At 40.6% G+C, this 19,741-nt stretch overlaps 1 protein-coding gene across 3 annotated transcripts in view; it reads left to right on the plus strand.

Annotated features, from left to right (window-relative positions):
• LOC106578684 (POU domain, class 6, transcription factor 2) overlaps window positions 1–19,741 on the plus strand; it is a 146,668-nt gene that overhangs the window by 110,707 nt on the left and 16,220 nt on the right. For all 3 annotated transcript variants that reach the window (XM_014157779.2, XM_014157782.2, XM_014157781.2), the window contains exon 9: window positions 1,975–2,128. In XM_014157779.2, coding sequence (XP_014013254.1) covers window positions 1,975–2,128 — 154 coding nt within the window. The remainder of the gene's footprint in view (window positions 1–1,974; window positions 2,129–19,741) is intronic.

Genomic DNA, 19,741 nt, shown 5'->3' on the forward strand with positions numbered 1-19,741 from the left:
AGCCGCAGTACATTGCCTGTAAATCATACATTATCTTTGATACGGGAGCGGCGGTGTACATGGTTCTTTTCCTGCGCGGACTTGCCTTTATTAGCAATTCCCTTATGTGATGACTGGAGAAAACACCCTATAATTGTCATAGTTTTTTCTACACTCCTGTATGGCAGGCTGGGGATGGTAGAGGTATTCACTTTTTGTACCCGTTCTGAAATGGACCTGGGGCTTTCCCACCCGAACCCGATATGGATACATTTTTATTTATTTATATATAGACACTAGTTCCGAACGGACCCGAGGACAACTAGACCCGTTCCATATCGACCTGGTCGGATCCAGACCCGATCCAATCCGAGTGAGGGAAGCAGAAGAAAATATCTATTTTTAAGCTACTTTATTGACCGGAGTTGATAAAGTGAGAGGAGGGAGACAGAGGTGCTGCTCTGGCAGGCGGGGAGGGACCCTACTGTGAGCGAGTGACACTGGGAGCAGGGAGGGAGAGACAAGAGACAGCAATCACGCCGACTAGCGCTATAGTAGACTAAAATATGTCATATCTAGGTTATTTATCATCAAATATGACTGCATCAAACTGGGAGAAGCTAGTTAAGCTAGCTAACGTTAGCTACCGTAGCTAGGCTAATTGACGTTGCAGTGCATGTGCTTTCTCATCCTACAGTTACAAATATTCTGAACTCCGTTCAGAATATGAAGTAGTAGCCTACCTGTTGGCTCTTGGTCGTTGTTGCCTATCCTTCTTTAACTTTTAATTTGTCATTTTAATTGAATCTTCCATTGATTAGATATCTACTAACTATTGCCGTTTCGATGATTTATGATTGGTCAAAAACAACAACAATCTATACGCTACACACTCCACTATCGTGAAAAGCATGAAGCAGCAGCATAAATGATACAATTTCTCTCTCTACTGCAGCAGTCGCGTTCGGATATGTACGGGCCGGGCCCTTCCGGGCAAGTCAGTTAAAAGTACACATACCCGGGCCGAGACCATTGACAGTCGTTTCAGATTCAACCCAGACCTGTGAAATTATTCAGAATTCTGGATCCGGATCTGCTCGAGTCCCGGATCGGGTCTCGGGTATTCGGGTACAGGTGGATCCATGAAGACCTCTAGGGGACGTTATTGCTCATGGAGAGCGGAAGAGAGCGAGAAATACAAACAGTGAGCCACCATTCATCTCCTATTAAAACCCAGTGTCTCTTTTATACTAATCTAACACTTTCTGTTTCAATTGTAATCTAGCTCTAAATAGTCTTCTCCAGAGATGGGTAACTTTGATGGTGGTGAGGGCCACAAAAAAACGGAACTCATCATGAGGGGCAGTGGCTTGTGGGTCTTCATACCCACATCCATAACCCCCCCACTTTGCAAGCAAAACATTTTAGCGGCCCCCCTCATGACAGTGAAGAGAAGGGCGTAGAGAAAATGTTCTCGTTTTAAAGCAAGTTTGCTGCAATTCTACACATTTTGCGATGGGGCGGAGAGAAGATTTTGCAATTTTCTAACTTGTTTCATGAAATTCGACTAATTTTGACATGGGGCAGAGAGAAGGTTTTGCCATTTTATATCTAATTTCATGCAATTCTACACATTTTGCCATAGGGTAGAGGCAAATGTTTTCAGTTTTTAATATGATTACTGATGATCGATGGGCCCCACCCCGGTCTGTAATTTGACCATGCTCACTACAAGTTTAGATAAGCTGGCCGCTAGACTAATTTACCAATCCCCCCAAATAATTATCAGACATGGGCTAATTAAGTGACTGCAGATGCACAACCAAATTTTGAAATTGCACCTTGTATACTCTATTATTCTCAGACCCTGACTGAGTTCCTAAAAATTATTGAGAAGATAACTTGTGCTATTAAGGTGTAAAATTATAGTGGTTGTATTGTTGTTTTAAGTGAATATATTCAGTCAATATTTAATTTCTGTGTGTGTGTCTTCAGCTGCCTCAGGCTCAGCAGGTTCAGACAGGCCCAGTGTCGTCTCAGCCCAACCTACTCCACATGCCCCACAGCCAGAGTCCTCTCCGCCAGGTCTCTTCCTCCTCCTCATCGTCCTCTTCCTCCTCCGCTCTCAGTGTGGGTCAGCTAGTCAGCAGTGAGTACCCGGCGACACCCCCACACGCAAACACACACACAAACACACACGCACACATATTAAAATAACATACAAGCATACAGATAAACCTACATTGTCAGAGAATTACATTTTGTAATTGACCACAGTCTTTGGTATGGTGAACCTTCTGTTTCAAGAGTGCTGGCTTTCTGTTTGTCCAAAAACATTAGATTTTTCAGTAACCCTTCATTTTATAGCCTCTTAATTACTATGTATTTACATAGTAACAAAAACAATATACATAGTAACAATTTAGCCTTAAACAACCAAGTAAGTATTACATACATACTTATATAAGTAAGTACAGGTAAGTAAGAAGTATAAGTAAGAAGCAGTGTTGCTATGTAAATATGTAGTCACGCCAGTCTCTTTCAAAGTAATACCTAAGAAAAACCAATGAACATACACGGTAATTTATCATTTAAATGCCTTCATTTAAATACCTTCAAGTGATCCTCTTTTGTTGATATTCTCTCAGTTGTTTCCGTGTACTTTACCTTTAGTTACCATGTATGTTCATAGTAACAGGGTTGTAAAATTAAGTCATGTCTGTTTCCATGTAGATACAATGTAGTTACTTGTGAGTTACCACCGTATTGGTTGATTCCATCACAGGAAGACAACAGCAAATCTGTCTGTGATCCTACCCTACATGGTACCACCTTTACACTCGCAGGGTAGGTAGGAGGTAAGAGGGCTGTAAAATGAAATCATTGGTAATACCATATACGGTGCTTATAGAAAAGTCTACACCCCCTTTAAAAATATCACCTTTTGTTGCCTTACAGCCTGGAAGTAAAATGCATTAAAATAGTAGTTCTCCCATTGATCTACATCATACCCCACAACTTCCAAGTGAACATTTTTATTTTTTTAAATCAATAAAAAAATAAAACCTGAAATAGCTTGGTTGGATAAGTGTCCCTTGTAATAGTGATCCGAAATTAGCTCAGGTGTGACCAATCACCTTCAAAATCACACACCAAGTTAATTGGCCTCAATTGTAGTGATTGACATGATTTCAGGATAAATTCAGCAGTTCCTGTAGATTCCCTCTGCTGGGTAGTGAAGACGATTATTAAGAAGTGAACAATATCACAAGGTGTATGGAACCACCAAGACCCTGCCTAGATCAGGCCATCCCTCCAAACTGGATGACCGACCAAGTAGGAGACTGATCTGAGGCTACCTTGAGTCCAATGGCAACTTTTAAATAGCTATGGGCTTTTATGGCTAAGACTGGTCAAAGTGTGCATGTGACAACAATAAAGCACTCCACAAATCTGGCATGTATGATAGGGTGGCAAAAAGGAAGCCGTTACTCAAGAAAGCCCAAATTGAATCCCGTTTGAAATGCAAGAAAACACTTGGGAGATTCTGTAGCCGTGTGGCAAAACGTTTTGTGGTCTGACGAAACTAAAATGGAACTTTTTGGCCTAAATGCAAAGCGTTACATTTGGTGCAAATCCAACACAACACATCACCCAAAGAACACCATCCTTAGTGTGGCAGCAGGTAGCCTAGTGGTTAGAGCGTTGGGCCAGTAACCGAAAAGTTGCTGGATCAAATCCCTGAGCTGGCAAAGTAAAAATATGTCGTTCTGCCCCTGAACAAGGCAGTTAACCCACTGTTACTAGGCTGTCATTGTAAGTAAGAATTTGGTCTTAACGAACTTGCCTAGTTAAATACATTTTTAAAAGATAGTGTGAAGTGTGGTGGCAGCATCATGTTATGGGGATGTTTCTCATCGTCAGGATAGAAGGGAAAATGCATGGCGCAATGTACAGAAAACTCCTTGAGGAAAACCTGCTGCCATCTGCAAGAAAGCTGAAACTGGGATGGAAGTTCACCTGTCAGCATGACAATGACCCGAAGGTCAAAGCTACAGTGGGGTTGCTAAGTAATAAAAAGGTAAATGTCCTTGAGTGGCCCAGTCAGAGCACCGCACTAAATCCAATGGAAAATGTGTGGCATGACTTGAAGATTGCTATCCATCAATGCTCTCAAAGGAATGTGACAGAGCTTAAACAGTATTGTAAAGAAGAATGGTCAAATATTGCCAAATCTAGGTGTGCAACCTGGTCTCAGAGCATTTCGTATTATTCTGTAAGTAAATCCGAGAAACTCTATTTAGTATGATATGTTACAAATGATAATTTGTATGATATGTTTCGAATTGAAATTGGGATTATAGGTTACACATTCCAATTTGTTGTGGCTAACAATAGCCAGGTGGCTAACATTAGCTAGGCTAAGGGTTAGGGGTTAATGTTAGGAGTTAGGTTAAATGGTCAAGGTTAGGGTTGGGAAGGGTTAGCTAACATGCTAAGTAGTTGCAAAGTAGCTAGAAAGTAGTAAGTAGTTGCAAAGTACAGTACCAGTCAAGTTTGGACACACCTACTCATTCAAGGTTCTCTTTATTTTGACTATTTTCTACATTGCAGAGTAATAGTGAAGACATCAAAACTATGGAATAATGTAGTAACCAAAAAATATATTTTTTTAGATTCTTCAAAGTAGCCTCCTTTTGCCTTGATGACAGCTTTGCACACTCTTTACATTCTCTCAATCATTTTCACCTGGAATGCTTTTCCAGCAGTCTTGAAGGAGTTCCCACATATGCTGAGCACTGGTTGGCTGATTGTCCTTCACTCTGCTGTCCAACTCATCCCAAAACATCTCAATTGGGTTGAGATCAGGTGATTGTGGAGGCCAGGTAATCTGATGCAGCACTCCATCACTCTCCTTGGTCAAATAGCCCTTACACAGCCTGGAGGTGTGTTTTGGGTCATTGTCCCATTGAAAAACAAATGATAGTCCCACTAAGCGCAAACCAGATAAGATGGCGTATCGCTGCAGAAAGCTGTGGTAGCCGTGTTGGTTAGGTTTGCCTTGAATTCAAAATAAATCATTGACAGTGTCACCAGCAAAGCACCATCACACCTCCTCCTCCATGCTTCATGGTGGGAACCACACATGCAGAGATCATCCGTTCACCTATTCTGCGTCTCAAAAAGACACGGTGGTTGGAACCAAAAATCTCAAATTTGGACTCATCAGACTAAAGGACAGATTTCCACCGGTCTAATGTTCATTGCTCGTGTTTCTTGGCCGAAGCAAGTCTCTTCTTCTTATTGATGTCCTTTAGTAGTGTTTTTTTAAGTAATTCAACCATGAAGGCATGATTCATGCTGTCTCCTCTGAACAGTTGATGTTGAGTTGTGTATGTTACTTGAACTCTGTGAAGCATTTATTTGGGCTGCAATCTGAGGTGGTGTCAACTCTACTGAAATGATCCTCTGCAGCAGAGGTAACTCTGGGTCTTCCTTTCCTGTGGCGGTCCTCATGAGAGCCAGTTTCATCACAGCGCTTGATGGTTTTTGCGACTGCACTTGAAGACTGCACTTTCACAGTTCTTGAAATTTTCCGTATTGACTGGCCTTCATGTCTTAAAGTAATGATGGACTGTCGTTTCTCTTTGCTTTTTTGAGCTGTCTTGCCATAATATGGACTTGGTATTTTACCAAATAGGGCTATCTTCTGTATACCACACCTACCTTGTCACAACACTACTGATTGGCTCAAACACATTTAGAAAGAAAGAAATTCCACAAATTAACTTTTAACAATGCACACCTGTTAATTGAAATGCATTCCAGGTGACTACCTCATGAAGCTTGTTGAGAGTGTGCCAAGAGTGTCCAAAGCTGTCATCAAGGCAAAGGGTGGCTACTTTGAAGAATCTCAAATATAAAATGTATTTTTGCTTACTACATGATTCAATATGTGTTATTTCATAGTTTTGATGTCTTCACTATTATTCTACAATGTAGAAAATTGTACAAATAAAGAAAAACCCTTGAATGAGTAGCTGTGTCCATACTTTTGACAGGTACAGTATCTAATTAGCAAAAATGCTAAAGTTGTCCATGATGAGACTCAAACACGCAACCTTTGGGTTGCTAGACGTTCGTGTTATTCACCCACCCATCCACCTCTACAAACTATTCTCCTTTCATTTTTTGCCTTAAGTAACCTTCTGTTTTACGTAACCATACCAAACACAACATATCATACAAAAATTTCAGTGTCCCGGATGTACATTTACTATGTTACGTCTAATCTATGAGACCAGGCTGAGGTGTGTAAAGTTGGTAGAGACATATCCCAACAGACTCACAGCTGTAATTTCTGCCAAAGGTGCTTCCACCAAGTAATAATTCAGGGGACTTATGACTTGTCCAATTATGATATTTCAGTTTTGTATTTTTAATATAGATTTACACTTCATGACCAAAAGTATGTGGACACCTGCTCGTCAAAAATCGAATTCCAAAATCATGTCCAATAGAATGGAGTTGGTCCCCCCTTTGCTGCTATAACAGCCTCCACTCTTTTGGGAAGGCTTTCCATTAGATGTTGGAACATTGCTGCGGGGACTTGCTTCAATTCAGCCACAAGCATTTACATTTTAGTCATTTAGCAGACGCTCTTATCCAGAGCGACTTACAGTAGTGAATGCATACATTTCATAAATGTTTTTCTCCGTACTGGTCCCCCGTGGGAATCAAACCCACAACCCTGGCGTTGCAAACACCATGCTCTACCAACTGAGCCACACGGGACCAAGCATTAGTGAGGTTGGGCACTGATGTTGGACGATTAGCCCTGGCTCGCAGTCGGCGTTCCAATTCATCCCAAAGGTGTTCGATGGGGTTGAGGTCAGGGCTCTGTGCAGCCCAGTCAAGTTCTTCCACACCAATCTCGACAAACCATTTCTGTATGGACCTCGCTTTTTCCATGCTGAAACAGGAAAGGGCCTTCCCTAAGCTGTTGCCACAAAGTTGGAAGCACAGAATCATCTAGAATGCTGTAGCAGTCACCCAAGTCATAGACTGTTCTCTCTGCTACTGCACGGTAAGCGGTACCGTAGCGCCAAGTATAGGTCCGAAAGGATCCTTAACAGCTTCTACCACGAAGCTTACCCCCCCTTTGTTTTTACCTACATGTACAAATTACTTCAGCTAACCTGTAACCCTGCACATTGACTCGGTACTTGTACCCCTAGTATATAGCCTCGTTATCGTATTGTGTTACTTTTTTTTTTCTTTTTTTTTTACTTTAGTTTATTTAGTAAATATTTTCTTAACTCTATTTCTTGAACTGCATTGTTGGTTAAGGGCTTGTAAGTAAGCATTTCACTGTAAGGTCTGTTACCTGTTATATTCGGCGCATGCGACAAATAAAATGTGATTTGATTTGATTCGCGTTAAGATTTCCCTTCACTGGAACTAAGGGGCCTCGCCCGGACCATGAAAAACTGCCCCAGACCATTATTCCTCCTCCAGCAAACTTTACAGTTGGCACAATGCATTGGGGACAGGAAGTGTTCTCTTGTCATCCGCCTAACCCAGATCTATCCGTCGGACTAGTGAAGCGTGATTCATCACTCCAGAGAACGCGTTTCCACTGCTCCAGAGTCCAATGGAGGTGAGCTTTACACCACTCCAGCTGATGCTTGGCATTGCGCATGGTGATCTTAGGCTTGTGTGCGGCTTCTCGGCCATGGAAACCCATTTAATAAAGCTCCTGACGAACAGGTCTTGTGCTGACGTTGCTTCCAGTCAGTTTGGAACTCGGTAGTGAGTGTTGCAACCGAGGACAGACGATTGTTACGCTATACGTGCTTCAGCACTTCTGTGAGCTTGTGTGGCCTACCACTTTGGGTTTCTCCTAGACATTTCCTCTTCACAATAACAGCACATACAGTTGACCAGGGCAGCTGTAGCAGGGCAGAAATTTGACGAATTGACCTGTTGGTAAGGTTGCATCCTATGACGGTGCCATGTTGAAAGTCACTGAGCTCGTCAGTAAGGCCATTCTACTGCCAATGTTTGTCTATGGAGATTGCATGGCTGTGTGCGTGTTTTTATACACCTGTCAGCAACGGGTGTGGCTAAAAAAAAAAATGTTTATATTGTGTATTTTTGCAATAAAACTAATTTTCCTTTAAAGTGTTGAGTATGGTGTGTAGATCATTGGGGGGGAAACATCTTTATTTAAATGCATGAAACTGAGCCAAAAATGTGAAAAAAAGTTCAAGGGGGCTCAGACTTTATAGGCACTGTGCATTCGGAAATTATTCAGACCCCTTGACTTTTTCCACATTTTGTTACGTTACAGCCTTATTCTAAAATAGATTAAATAAATAAAATCATCATCAATCTACACAAAACACCCCATAATGATAAAGCGAAATCAGGTTTTTCACATTTTTGGAAATGTATTTACTTAAGTATTCAGACCCTTTGCTATGAGACTCGAAATTGAGATCAGGTGCATCCTGTTTCCATTGATCATCCTTGAGATGTTTCTACAACTTGGAGTCCACCTATGGTAAATTCAATTGATTGGACATGATGTGGAAAGGCACACACCTGTCTATATAATTTCCCACAGTTGACAGTGCATGTCAGACCAAAAACCAAGCCATGAGGTCGAAGGAATTATCCATAGAGCTTCGAGATAGGATTGTGTCGAGGTACAGATCTTGGGAAGGATACCAAAAAAATGTCTGCAGCATTGAAGGTCCGCAGAACACAGTGGCCTCCATCATTCTTAAATAAAATATGTTTTAAACCACCAAGACTCTTCCTAGAGCTGGCCGAGCAATCAGGGGAGAAGGGCCTAGGTCAGGGAGGTGACCAAGAACCCGATGGTCACTCTGACAGTGCTCCAGAGTTCCTCTGTGGAGATGGGAGAACCTTCCAGAAGGACAACAATCTCTGCAGCACTCCACCAATCAGCCTTTATGGTAGAATGGCCAGACGGAAGCCTCTCCTCAGTAAAAGGCACACGGCAGCCCACTTGGTGTTTGCTAAAATGCTGAATGCCAAGCGTCACGTCTGGTGGAACCCTGGCACCATCCCTACGGTGAAGCATGGATGTGCCAGCATCATGTTGTGGGGATGTTTTTTAGTGGCAGGGACTGAAACACTAATCAGGATCGAGGGAAAAATGAGCGGATCAAAGTACAGAGAGATCCTTGATGAAAACCTGCTCCAAAGTGCTCAGAACCTCATACTGGGGCGAAGGTTCACCTTCCAACAGAACAACGACCCTAAGCACATAGCCAAGACAAGGCAGGAGTGGCTTCGGGACAAGTCTCTGAATGTCCTTGAGTGGCCCAGCCAGAGCTCGGACTTGAACCCGATCAAACATTTCTGGAGAGAACTGAAAATAGCTGTGCAGCGACTCTCCCCATCCAACCTGACAGAGCTTGAGAGGATCTGCAGAGAAGAATGGGACAAACTCCCCAAATACAGCTGTGCCAAGCTTGTAGCGTCATACGTAGGAAGACTCGAGGCTGTAATCGCTGCCAAAGGTGCACTGAGTACTGAGGTGCACGAAGTACTGAGTAAAATGTCTCAATACTTATGGAAATGTGATATTTTCTTTTTACATTTTTTAATACATTTGCTAAAATTCTAAAAGCCAGTTTTTGCTTTGTTATTATGGGGTATTGTGTGTAGATTGATTAAGGAAAAAAAAAACATTTTAATCAATTTTAGAAAAAGGCTGTAATGTAACAAAATGTGGAAAAAGTCAAGGGGTCTGAATACTTTCTGAATACACTGTATATACCAGATACTTGCAGATCAATTATCCCTCTTTACAATTTAGTCTAATTCTTGTGTAGACTTATTCCACATTTTGTTTTGTTAGTCTGAATTCAAAATGGATGAAATATATGTTTTTCTAACCCATCTATACACAATACCCTATAATTACAAAGTGAAAACATGTTTTTAGAATTGTTTTGTTATTTATTGAAAATGAAATACAGATATCTAATTTACATAAGTATTCACACCCCTCAGTCAATACTTTGTAGAAGCACCTTTGGCAGCGATTAAAGCTGTGTCTTTCTGGGTAAGTCTCTAAGAGCTTTACACACCTGGATTGTGCAACATTCGCCCATTATTCTTTTCAAAATTCTTCAAGCTCTGTTAAATTGGTTGTTGATCATTTCCAGACAACCATTTTCCGGTCTTGCCATAGATTTTCATGCAGATTTAAGTCAAAACTGTAACTCGGCCACTCAGGAACATTTACTGTCTTGTTGGTAAGCAACTCCAGTCTGGATCTGGCCTTGTGTTTTAGGTTATTGTCCTGGTGAAAGGTGAATGCATCTCCCAGTGGTGAAATCTTTGAAGTGGCTAGGTGCATTTATACACCATCCAAAGTGTAATTAATAACATTGCCATCCGCAAAAGGATATTCAGTCTGCTTAAAAAAAAAAAAATTGGACCCATCTACCAATAGGTGCCCTTCTTTGCGAGGCATTTGAAAAGCTCCCTGGTCTTTGTGTTTGAATCTGCACCAATCGGTGCGCCTACGTTCTAACGTGCTATACTTGCTAAAAGTCCAACCTCAAAACATAAATGGAAAAAACTAAACCTGTAACACCATGTAAATACCAGACACTTTCAAGTTTACTCCAGTAGAATCTAACAACGTTATTTTACCCCTAAAAAAAATCCTAACCTCCCATGTTATGCTAACCTCTCACCATTAGAAATGTCTTGGGGGTAGGATCTTTCTCACTCGTCATTATTCACGATTAATACATTAATGTAGAAGTGTTCAGAAACATATTATATTCTTATTTACAAAAAAAGTGACTCCAAAACTACACAATACATTATTTACTATTCATTTCTGTTGGGCACAACATAATCTGAAACACAACCTAAACAAACTGCAAATTAGTCACAAGCTTGATGTAGTCATCGCGTGCTAGTAAAACGGGACCAAATACTCAACTTTTGACTACTTTCAGTGGTGTAAAGTAACTAAATAAAATACTTTTTGGGGGTATCTGTACTTATATTTTTTACAACTTTGACTTTTATTCCACTACATTCCTAAAGGAAATATGTACTTTTCCCTGACATCCAAAGTACTCATTACATTTCGAATGCTTAGCAGGACAGGAAAATGGTCAGATTCACGAGAACATGTTGTCATCCCTACTGACTCTGATCTAGCGGACTCACTAAACACAAAAGAAAACGATATCTTAACATATGATGTATTTTTCCAAGCAGTCTCTCCCTCTATCCCTCCCACGTCTTACCTCCGGCTGTTCAGAACATTGAAACCTAACTACTGATAGCAATCATTTATTTCTAGTAAAAATAGTTGTACTCACAACCAATTTAAAGGATAGAAAGACAAGGATGGGTATGGTTTGGGGCGAGTTTGAACATCGTTGGTGAGATTGGAAAGTAGATAGCTTAGTGCATTGATAGAAACACTAACGAGCTACTTTTTTTACATTTCCAAGAAAAACTCCCCTATGTCATAGTGTCAAAAACATATTTAGAAACCTTTAGTTTTTTCCCAATCCAGTTATAATGTTGCATCCCAATGTAATGTTGTCCACTATGGAAAACTGTAAAAAAAAAAAAAAAAGTTATTGAATTCATATCATACACATTTTCTTTTGATGGCAAAAACCGGAAGACTTGATGTGGCCAGCTGTGGCCATGGGTGAGCTCCACCATTCCTTCTCAATGAGCTTTAGAAAGATATTATCCGTTTTTTTTTCTGGATCTGTCATGCCTGCTCCCACTCCCCCTCCCTGGCGCTCGAAGGCGCCAGGCTCCCCAGCATTACACACTCCTGCCACCATCAGTATGCACACCTGCCTTTCCCCGTCACGCGCATCAGAGTTTTATGGATGGACTCAATCACCTGTTTATTACCTCCCCTATATTTGTCAGTTCCACACCTCTGTTCCCCGCTGCTGCATTGATTGTCATTTGTCGTTGTTTTGCCCGTGTGCTGATGCTGTGCCTGTCCTGTTACCAGTCTGTTCTGGAATAAATGTTGACTCCTCGTACCCGCTTCTCATCCCGGCGACAGGGTCTGAGCGTGCCAGGGGGCGTGGCAAAGGGCGCGGTCGGCGCGGGTGAATTTGTGAGAACATTTGAGAACGTTTTAGAGGGCCTCACTTCATGTTTTTTTGTGACATTTTTATAAATTTTTTAAGCCAGTTTTCTGCAATTCTCAGAATTTCTCCATGGAGCCAAGCTTTTAAAAAATCCATGCTGTTAAATTCATTGTTTTTTGAATTTCCAATTCCCCTGATTGTTCAGCTTTTATTTTGATTATTTGTTAGTTATCAAAGATTGTATTATAACAAGATATGTAGGTTCATTATCTTTTCTACATGCTTTATATTTGGTTTAGTCGTTTTAAGTTTACACTGAAAGTGTTTTCCATCCCGAAAATTATAAAAGTTTGTACTTTGACGTCCCAAAACAATGCTTAGACAAGAGTTTTCTACAGCAGAAAAATCCCTGGATATGTCTCTGGCTAACATTAGGCACCTTTTTGTTTTGAAAGTTAAAGACTAGCTTTTGTTAGCACAAGCAGTGTTTTATGTTGGAATTACGTTTTTGTGTGTTTATTCTAGCTTCTAAAGTCCGCAAGCGTGCTAAACTAATTAAGCTAACGAATCGTCATTGACTTTACATTGTGTGTTGTGTGTTAGCCTGCTAACTCCCGCTTTAGTTGTAATTTTTCTTTAACTGGTATTTACATGGAATTAGCAACAGCTTCATTTTACAGACCTCTTTGTAATGGTCCTGTGTGTAGCTGGTATAGAGAGTCAGGCGCAGGACAGCAGATATGAGTAATCAACGTACTTTACTCAAAATACACAAATACAAAGCAATATAGCGAGCCCACAATAACGGACCGATTTACAACAAACAATCACTCACAAACAAACATGGGGGAACAGAGGGTTAAATAATTAACAAGTAATTGGGTGAGTGAAACCAGGTGTGTAAGACAAAGACAAAATAAATGAAAAGTGGATCGGCGATGGCTAGAAGGCCGGTGACGTCGACCGCCGAATGCCGCCCGAACAAGGAGAGGGACCGACTTCGGCGGAAGTCGTGACACTCTTACCTCATATCTACCCTGTACGTGTAAAGATAGTACCATGTAACAACAGGGTAAGATCACGGCCGGTTGGACGTACTGCCAAATTCTCTAAAATGGCGTTGGAGGAGGCTTATGATAGAGAAATTAACATTAAATTCTCTGGCAACAGCTCTGGTGGACATTCTTGCAGGCAGCATGCCAATTGCATGCTCCCTCAAAACTTGAGACATCTGTGGCATTGTGTTGTGTGACAAAACTGCACATTTTAGAGTGACCTTTTATTGTCCCCAGCACAAGGTGCTCCTATGTAATGACCATGCTGTTTAATCAGGTTCTTGATATGCCACACTTGTCAGATTTATGGATTATCTTGGCAAAGGAGAAATCCTCACTAATAGGGATATAGACAACATTTGAGTAAAATAAGCTTTTTGAGTGTATGGAACATTTCTGGGATCTTTTATTTCAGCTCATAAAACATGGGACCAAGACTTTACATGTTGCGTTTATATTTTTGTTCAGTATACATTGAATCTATGTGGAAACAGACACCACTTAATTTTATAGCCCTGTTATTATGAACATACAGTTGAAGTCAGAAGTTTACATACACCTTAGCCAAATACATTTAAACTCAGTTTTTCCTAATTCCTGACATTTAATCCTAGTAAACATTCCCTGTCTTAGATCAGTTAGGATCACCACTTTATTTTAAGAATGTGAAATGTCAGAATAATAGTAGAGAGAATGATTTATTTCAGCTTTTATTTCTTTCATCACATTCTCAGTGGATCAGAAGTTTACATACACTCAAATGGTATTTGGTAGCATTGCCTTTAAATTATTTAACTTGGGTGAAACGTTTCAGGTAGTCTTCCACAAGCTTCCCACAATAAGTTGGGTGAATTTTGGCCCATTCCTCCTGACAGAGCTGGTGTAACTGAGTCATATTCGTAGGCCTCCTTGCTCGCACACACTTTTTCAGTTCTGCCCACACATTTTCTATAGGATTGAGGTCAGGGCTTTGTGATGGCCACTCCAATACCTTGACTTTGTTGCCCTTAAGCCATTTTGATTCAACTTTGGAAGTATTCTTGGGGTCATTGTCCCTTTGGAAAACCCATTTGCGAGCAAGCTTTAACTTCCTGACTGATGTCTTGAAATGTTGCTTCAATATATCCACATCATTTTCCCACCTCATGATGCCATCTATTTTGTGACGTGCACCAGTCCCTCCTGCAGCGAAGCACACCCCCGTGCTTCACGGTTGGGATGGTGTTCTTCGGCTTGCAAGCCTCCCTCTTTTTCATCCAAACATAACGATGGTCATTATGGCCAAACAGTTTTGTTTCATCAGACCAGAGGACAGTTCTCCAAAAAGTACGATCTTTGTCCCCATGTGCAGTTGCAATCCGTAGTCTGGGTTTTTTATACCGGTTTTGGAGCGGCCTTTAAGGTTATGTTGATATAGGACTCGTTTTACTGTGGAAATAGATACTTTTGTACCTGTTTCTTCCAGCATCTTCACAAGGGCCTTTGCTGTTGTTCTGGGATTGATTTGCACTTTTTGCACCAAAGTACGTTAATCTCTAGGAGACAGAACGCGTCTCCTTCCTGAGCGGTATGACGACTGGGTGGTCCCATGGTGTTTATACTTGCGTACTATTGTTTGTACAGATGAACGTGGTACATTGAGGCATTTGGAAAATGCTCCCAAGGATGAACCAGACTTGTGGAGGTCTCCAATTCTTTTTCTGAGGTCTTGGCTGATTTCTTTTGATTTTCCCATGATGTCAAGCAAAGAGGCACTGAGTTTGAAGGTAGGCCTTGAAATACATCCACAGGTACACCTCCAATTGACTCAAATTATGTCAATTAGCTTATCAGAAGCTTCGAAAGCCATGACATAATTTTCTGGAATTTTCCAAGTTGTTTAAAGGCACAGTCAACTTAGTGTATGTAAACTTCTGACCCACTGGAATTGTGATACAGTGAATTACAAGTGAAATAATCTGTCTGCAAACAGTTGTTGGAAAAATTAGATGTCCTAACCGACTTGCCAAAACTATAGTTTGTTAGCAAGAAATTTGTGGAGTGGTTGAAAAATGAGTTTTAATGACTTCAAACTAAGTGTATGTAAACTTCCGACTTCAACTGTACATGGTAATTAAAGGTAAAGTACTGTACATAGGAACAACTGAGAGAATATCAACACAAGAGGATCACTTGAATGTATTTATTTGGTAATTATGTGGTAACAAATGATAAATGACCATGTATGTTCATTGGTGTTTCTTAGGTATTACTTTGAAAGAGACTGGTGTGACTGAGTATTTACATACTAATATGCTGTTTCGTACTTGTACTTACCTTTGGGACTAAGTTGTTACTTTATAATTACATTTTGTGAGTTCGTATGTTGCTTGGTATTTCTTTTATATTACATTGAAATAGTGGCGTGAGTAGGTATTTACATAGTTATTAACTGGTACTTAGTTGTACCTTCCTTTTTACTTACTTGTACTTACTTGTACTTACTTATATATAATACATTTTGTGACTTTGTATTTACTAATTAAGTAGCCTATGTACTACTTCAGGTCGCAGTTGTAAATGAGAACTTGTTCTCAACTAGCCTACCTGGTTAAATAAAGGTGAAATAAAACTTAATTACCTAGTAAATACATAGTTAACAGGCTGTAATATGAGGGGTTAACAGATTTTTTTCCTTCCTCTTTAATTTGATTTATTTAATCCCCTATAAATGAAATCTGTTATTTATTAAACTATCAAACACCCTGTATGTAATGAACAAGGGCCTCAGTTTCCAAATGCTTAGCCCTCTGGTGGACCCTATATGAATCATAGGACCCAAGGTTGTCAGCAACCTTAAAAAGGCTGTTTTAGTCAGATACATTTCATTTGTCACAGGCTAATCACCTAATCATCTCGCTAAACTAATTTCTAAAGCATCTGCGATTGTGTTCTGAATTCAATATAAAGAAGTTGCCATTGATCAACTCGATGTGAACATGAGCAATGGAGCATTATTTATGGGTCAAATCATCATCATTTGAGTTCTATATTCTTCCAACCAATGTACTGCTGTGGTCAAGCTCTTTATATTGGCAAGGGCCTTGACATAACTTATATTTTGTATATTTTCTCTATTTACCTCTAGAATATGAGGAGGTTTTTATTCTGAATGAGTGGATGGGATTTTCTAAATAGTGTGCAGAATATGTAAAAACTTTTAAAACCAAGACTAGAGAAAGACTCTGACTTTGCTGATAGCTACTTTATTGAGGAAAAGTGTACTTACTATGCCCGTAATATTTGGTTGTCCCACCTAGCCATCTTAAGATGAATGCACTAAATGTAAGTTGCTCTGGATAAGAGTGTCTGCTAAATGACTAAAATGTCATTTAGCACTTTGTTCAACACTTTTTTATAAGCCATAACATGTGTGGCTACTTCCACTCATGCTACAACCAACACTGCAGCTTCAATGAATGAGTATAGCAAAGTGTTTCGATAAGCATGTGTTGTCATTATTAGTGGCTTGTGTCTTTTTAATATCTAGGAATATTTCACTTTCTCTGATCATAGGGGTAAAAACATGAATTGGTGTACAGTGATAATGTATTGGGCCTATAGCCTACTGCACAAACCTCATCGCTACAGATCTGTTTTTAATAGGTTAATGATGCATAGGCTTATATTTTTTAAGTCTTTAAAAATATATATATCTGAGCGGTAGAGCTTAGCTTGCTTTTTGACTCAGAAAGGGATCTTGACTGAGAAAAGATTGGTGACCACTGCCCTAGAGTCTAAGGGCCCGGAGCTGGCTTTCTATTAAGCTAATATATGGAATTGTTTTAAGATGGTCATACCGAGGATCATTTAGCTATCTGATTTTACATTTCAGGACCCTGTAGGTATAAAGAAAAATACAAATAGTATTCCATGAAGCATTGAATTTGGCCTTACTACTATTAGCCCATAGAAATGCATTGAATAATAGATTTATACAAGGAAAAACAGATAGTAATTATAATTGGCTTATTTTGCATGTTATTTTGGCATTAATTCATGTTACAAATCAATTTGCAAACAATGTAAAAAAAAATGCAGGCATTTCAGCCTAACTCAGTGCTTTCTGTGGTGGAGGGGCAGCCAGCGAAAGCAGAACATACATCAGTACTTTTCTCTAGTTGCACCGTGATTGGCTCAGTGTTCTGTCACTCATGGGGACACTACGTTGCCACAGAATCTTCAGGGAGAGCTAGCTAGTTCAAGCCCCAAATCCAAGAAGGCTCAAGGTCATTGGCCACAGATAAAATGACATCAAATCATGTTATATCTTTTTTTTTTTACCCCTTTTTCCTCCCCAATTTCGTGGTATCCAATTGGTAGTAGTTACAGTCTTGTCTCATCGCTGCAACTCCCATACGGACTCGGGAGAGGCGAAGGTTGAAAGCCATGCGTCCTCCGAAACACAACCCAACCAAGCCGCACTGCTTCTTGACACAACTCACATCCAACCCGGAAGCCAGCCGCACCAATGTGTCGGAGGAAACACTGTATACCTGGCGACCTGGTCAGCGTGCACTGCGCCCGGCCCGCCACAGGAGTCACTAGTGCGCGATGAGACAAGGATATCCCTGCTGGCCAAACCCTCCCTAACCCAGACAATGCTGGGCCAATTGTGCGTCACCCCATGGACCTCCCAGTCACGGCTGACTGCGACAGAGCCTGGGCTCGAACCCAGAATCTCTGGTGGCACAGCTAGCACTGCAATGCAGTGCCTTAGACCACTGCACCACCCGGGGGGCCTAATCATGTTATATCTACCATAGCTTTGATTGGACTGATGTCAACATCCTACTTTCACAATCTTAGCTAGAAAGCTAGCTAGCTAGACAAGCAGTCATCATCATAAATCATGTTGACAATCTACTGGCAAATCTTTTTCAATCCTTGTCATATGAAGAGAAATTATAGATAAAAACATGTCAGTGCTCATCGGCCATTGGACATAAACATTACACAACATGTCGGAAATTGCAAATTCAACAATGAGTGACTTGGAAGGAATCAGTGGCTAACTGAGATGCAAAGCAATCAAATGCAAAGCAATCAACAATCACCAAGTCAGGGTTTAAAGATTTCAAACACGTGTCTGAAAGGGTCTCTTTTCCAAGCTTAAAATGATAAACATCCACACACAACACAATGGGTCAGAAAAGGTTGAATACATTGGCCATGCTGTCAATCTAGCATGACTTCTGCCGGGTTCAAAACAGCTGGGACCTCAGAACTTGGAACTGGGAAATCTCAGACTTTGGTACGTTCAAGACAACTGGGAACTGGGAAAATACATTTTGAACGATCATCCAACTCGGAATTTAAAGTTGGGAACTCGGATCTCTTTCTAGAGCTCTGACTTTCCGACCTGAAGATCACTGATCTCATGATTCAACCTCGTTTTTTGGGGGAGTTCCTCAAAAAGAAACTTGTTCCGAAGCCACTCCTGCATTGTCTTGGCTGTGTGCTTAATGTCGTTGTCCTGTTGGAAGATGAAACTTCACCCCAGTCTGAGGTCTGAGCGCTCTGGAGCAGGTTTTCATCAAGGATCTCTCTGTAGTTTGCTCCATTCATCTTTGCCTCGATCCTGACTAGTCTCCCAGTACATGCCGCATAAAATAATCCCCACAGTATGATGCTGCCACCACCATGCTTCACCGTAGGGATGGTGCCAGGTTTCCTCCAGACGTGACGCTTGGCATTCAGGCCAACGAGTTCAATCCTGGCTTCATCAGACCAGATAATCTTGTTTCTCATGGTCTGAAAGTCTTTAGGTGCATATTGGCAAATTCCAAGCGGGCTGTCATACTTTCCGAAGGCACTGTATGTATATTATAGCTAGAAAAGTAATACTAAGTGTATGTTGTGTTGTAAGCTGTTAGTAGAACGTGTCTCACCCTAAGAATGTGTTCCCTCTCCCCCTCAGAACTTAACTTATACTATTCTGACTTGGTCGTGCTCATGTAGCCTACAGCCAGTGCTAGAGAAATGTCATTATCGAATATTGTAGAAGCTTTCATTGTCTGCTTATGTGCCTGTTATTAATCCTACATGTCTGACTTGGTGTACAGGGAGAATACTGAAAGAATGGCCCATGTTCTGAATTCTGTCGCTGACCATTTCAAAAGTGCTGAACAAATAGGCATATCGTCCGTCTGACCTCGCTCATTGATATCTTAATTGTAAATTGCCTCTTATCCGCTCATCATTCCCTTATGCCATACTTTCTACATCTCAATTGTTATATTGCTTATATAGGTCTATCTCATTAGTATCTTATTCATCATTTTAGTCTCTCTCTGTGGTGCCTTAAAGAAGTGTAAAGTTAACGCCCTAACATCTTGCTGAATTTATCTGAACTAACACCAATTTGAATTTCTGTCCGTGTCCATTTTGAAAGTGCTGATCGAAGGCCTACCTCGTCGCAGCTCGTTTGCTTAGTGTTAAGGAGATATAAATAAACAATATGAATCTACTGAACATAAATGTAATAATGTTGGTGTATGGTTCAGAAGTCAAACTCATGTCGACATTCATTATTATTAA

Source organism: Salmo salar, chromosome ssa19 (genome assembly GCF_905237065.1).
Source record: "Salmo salar chromosome ssa19, Ssal_v3.1, whole genome shotgun sequence".
NCBI lineage: Eukaryota > Metazoa > Chordata > Actinopteri > Salmoniformes > Salmonidae > Salmo > Salmo salar.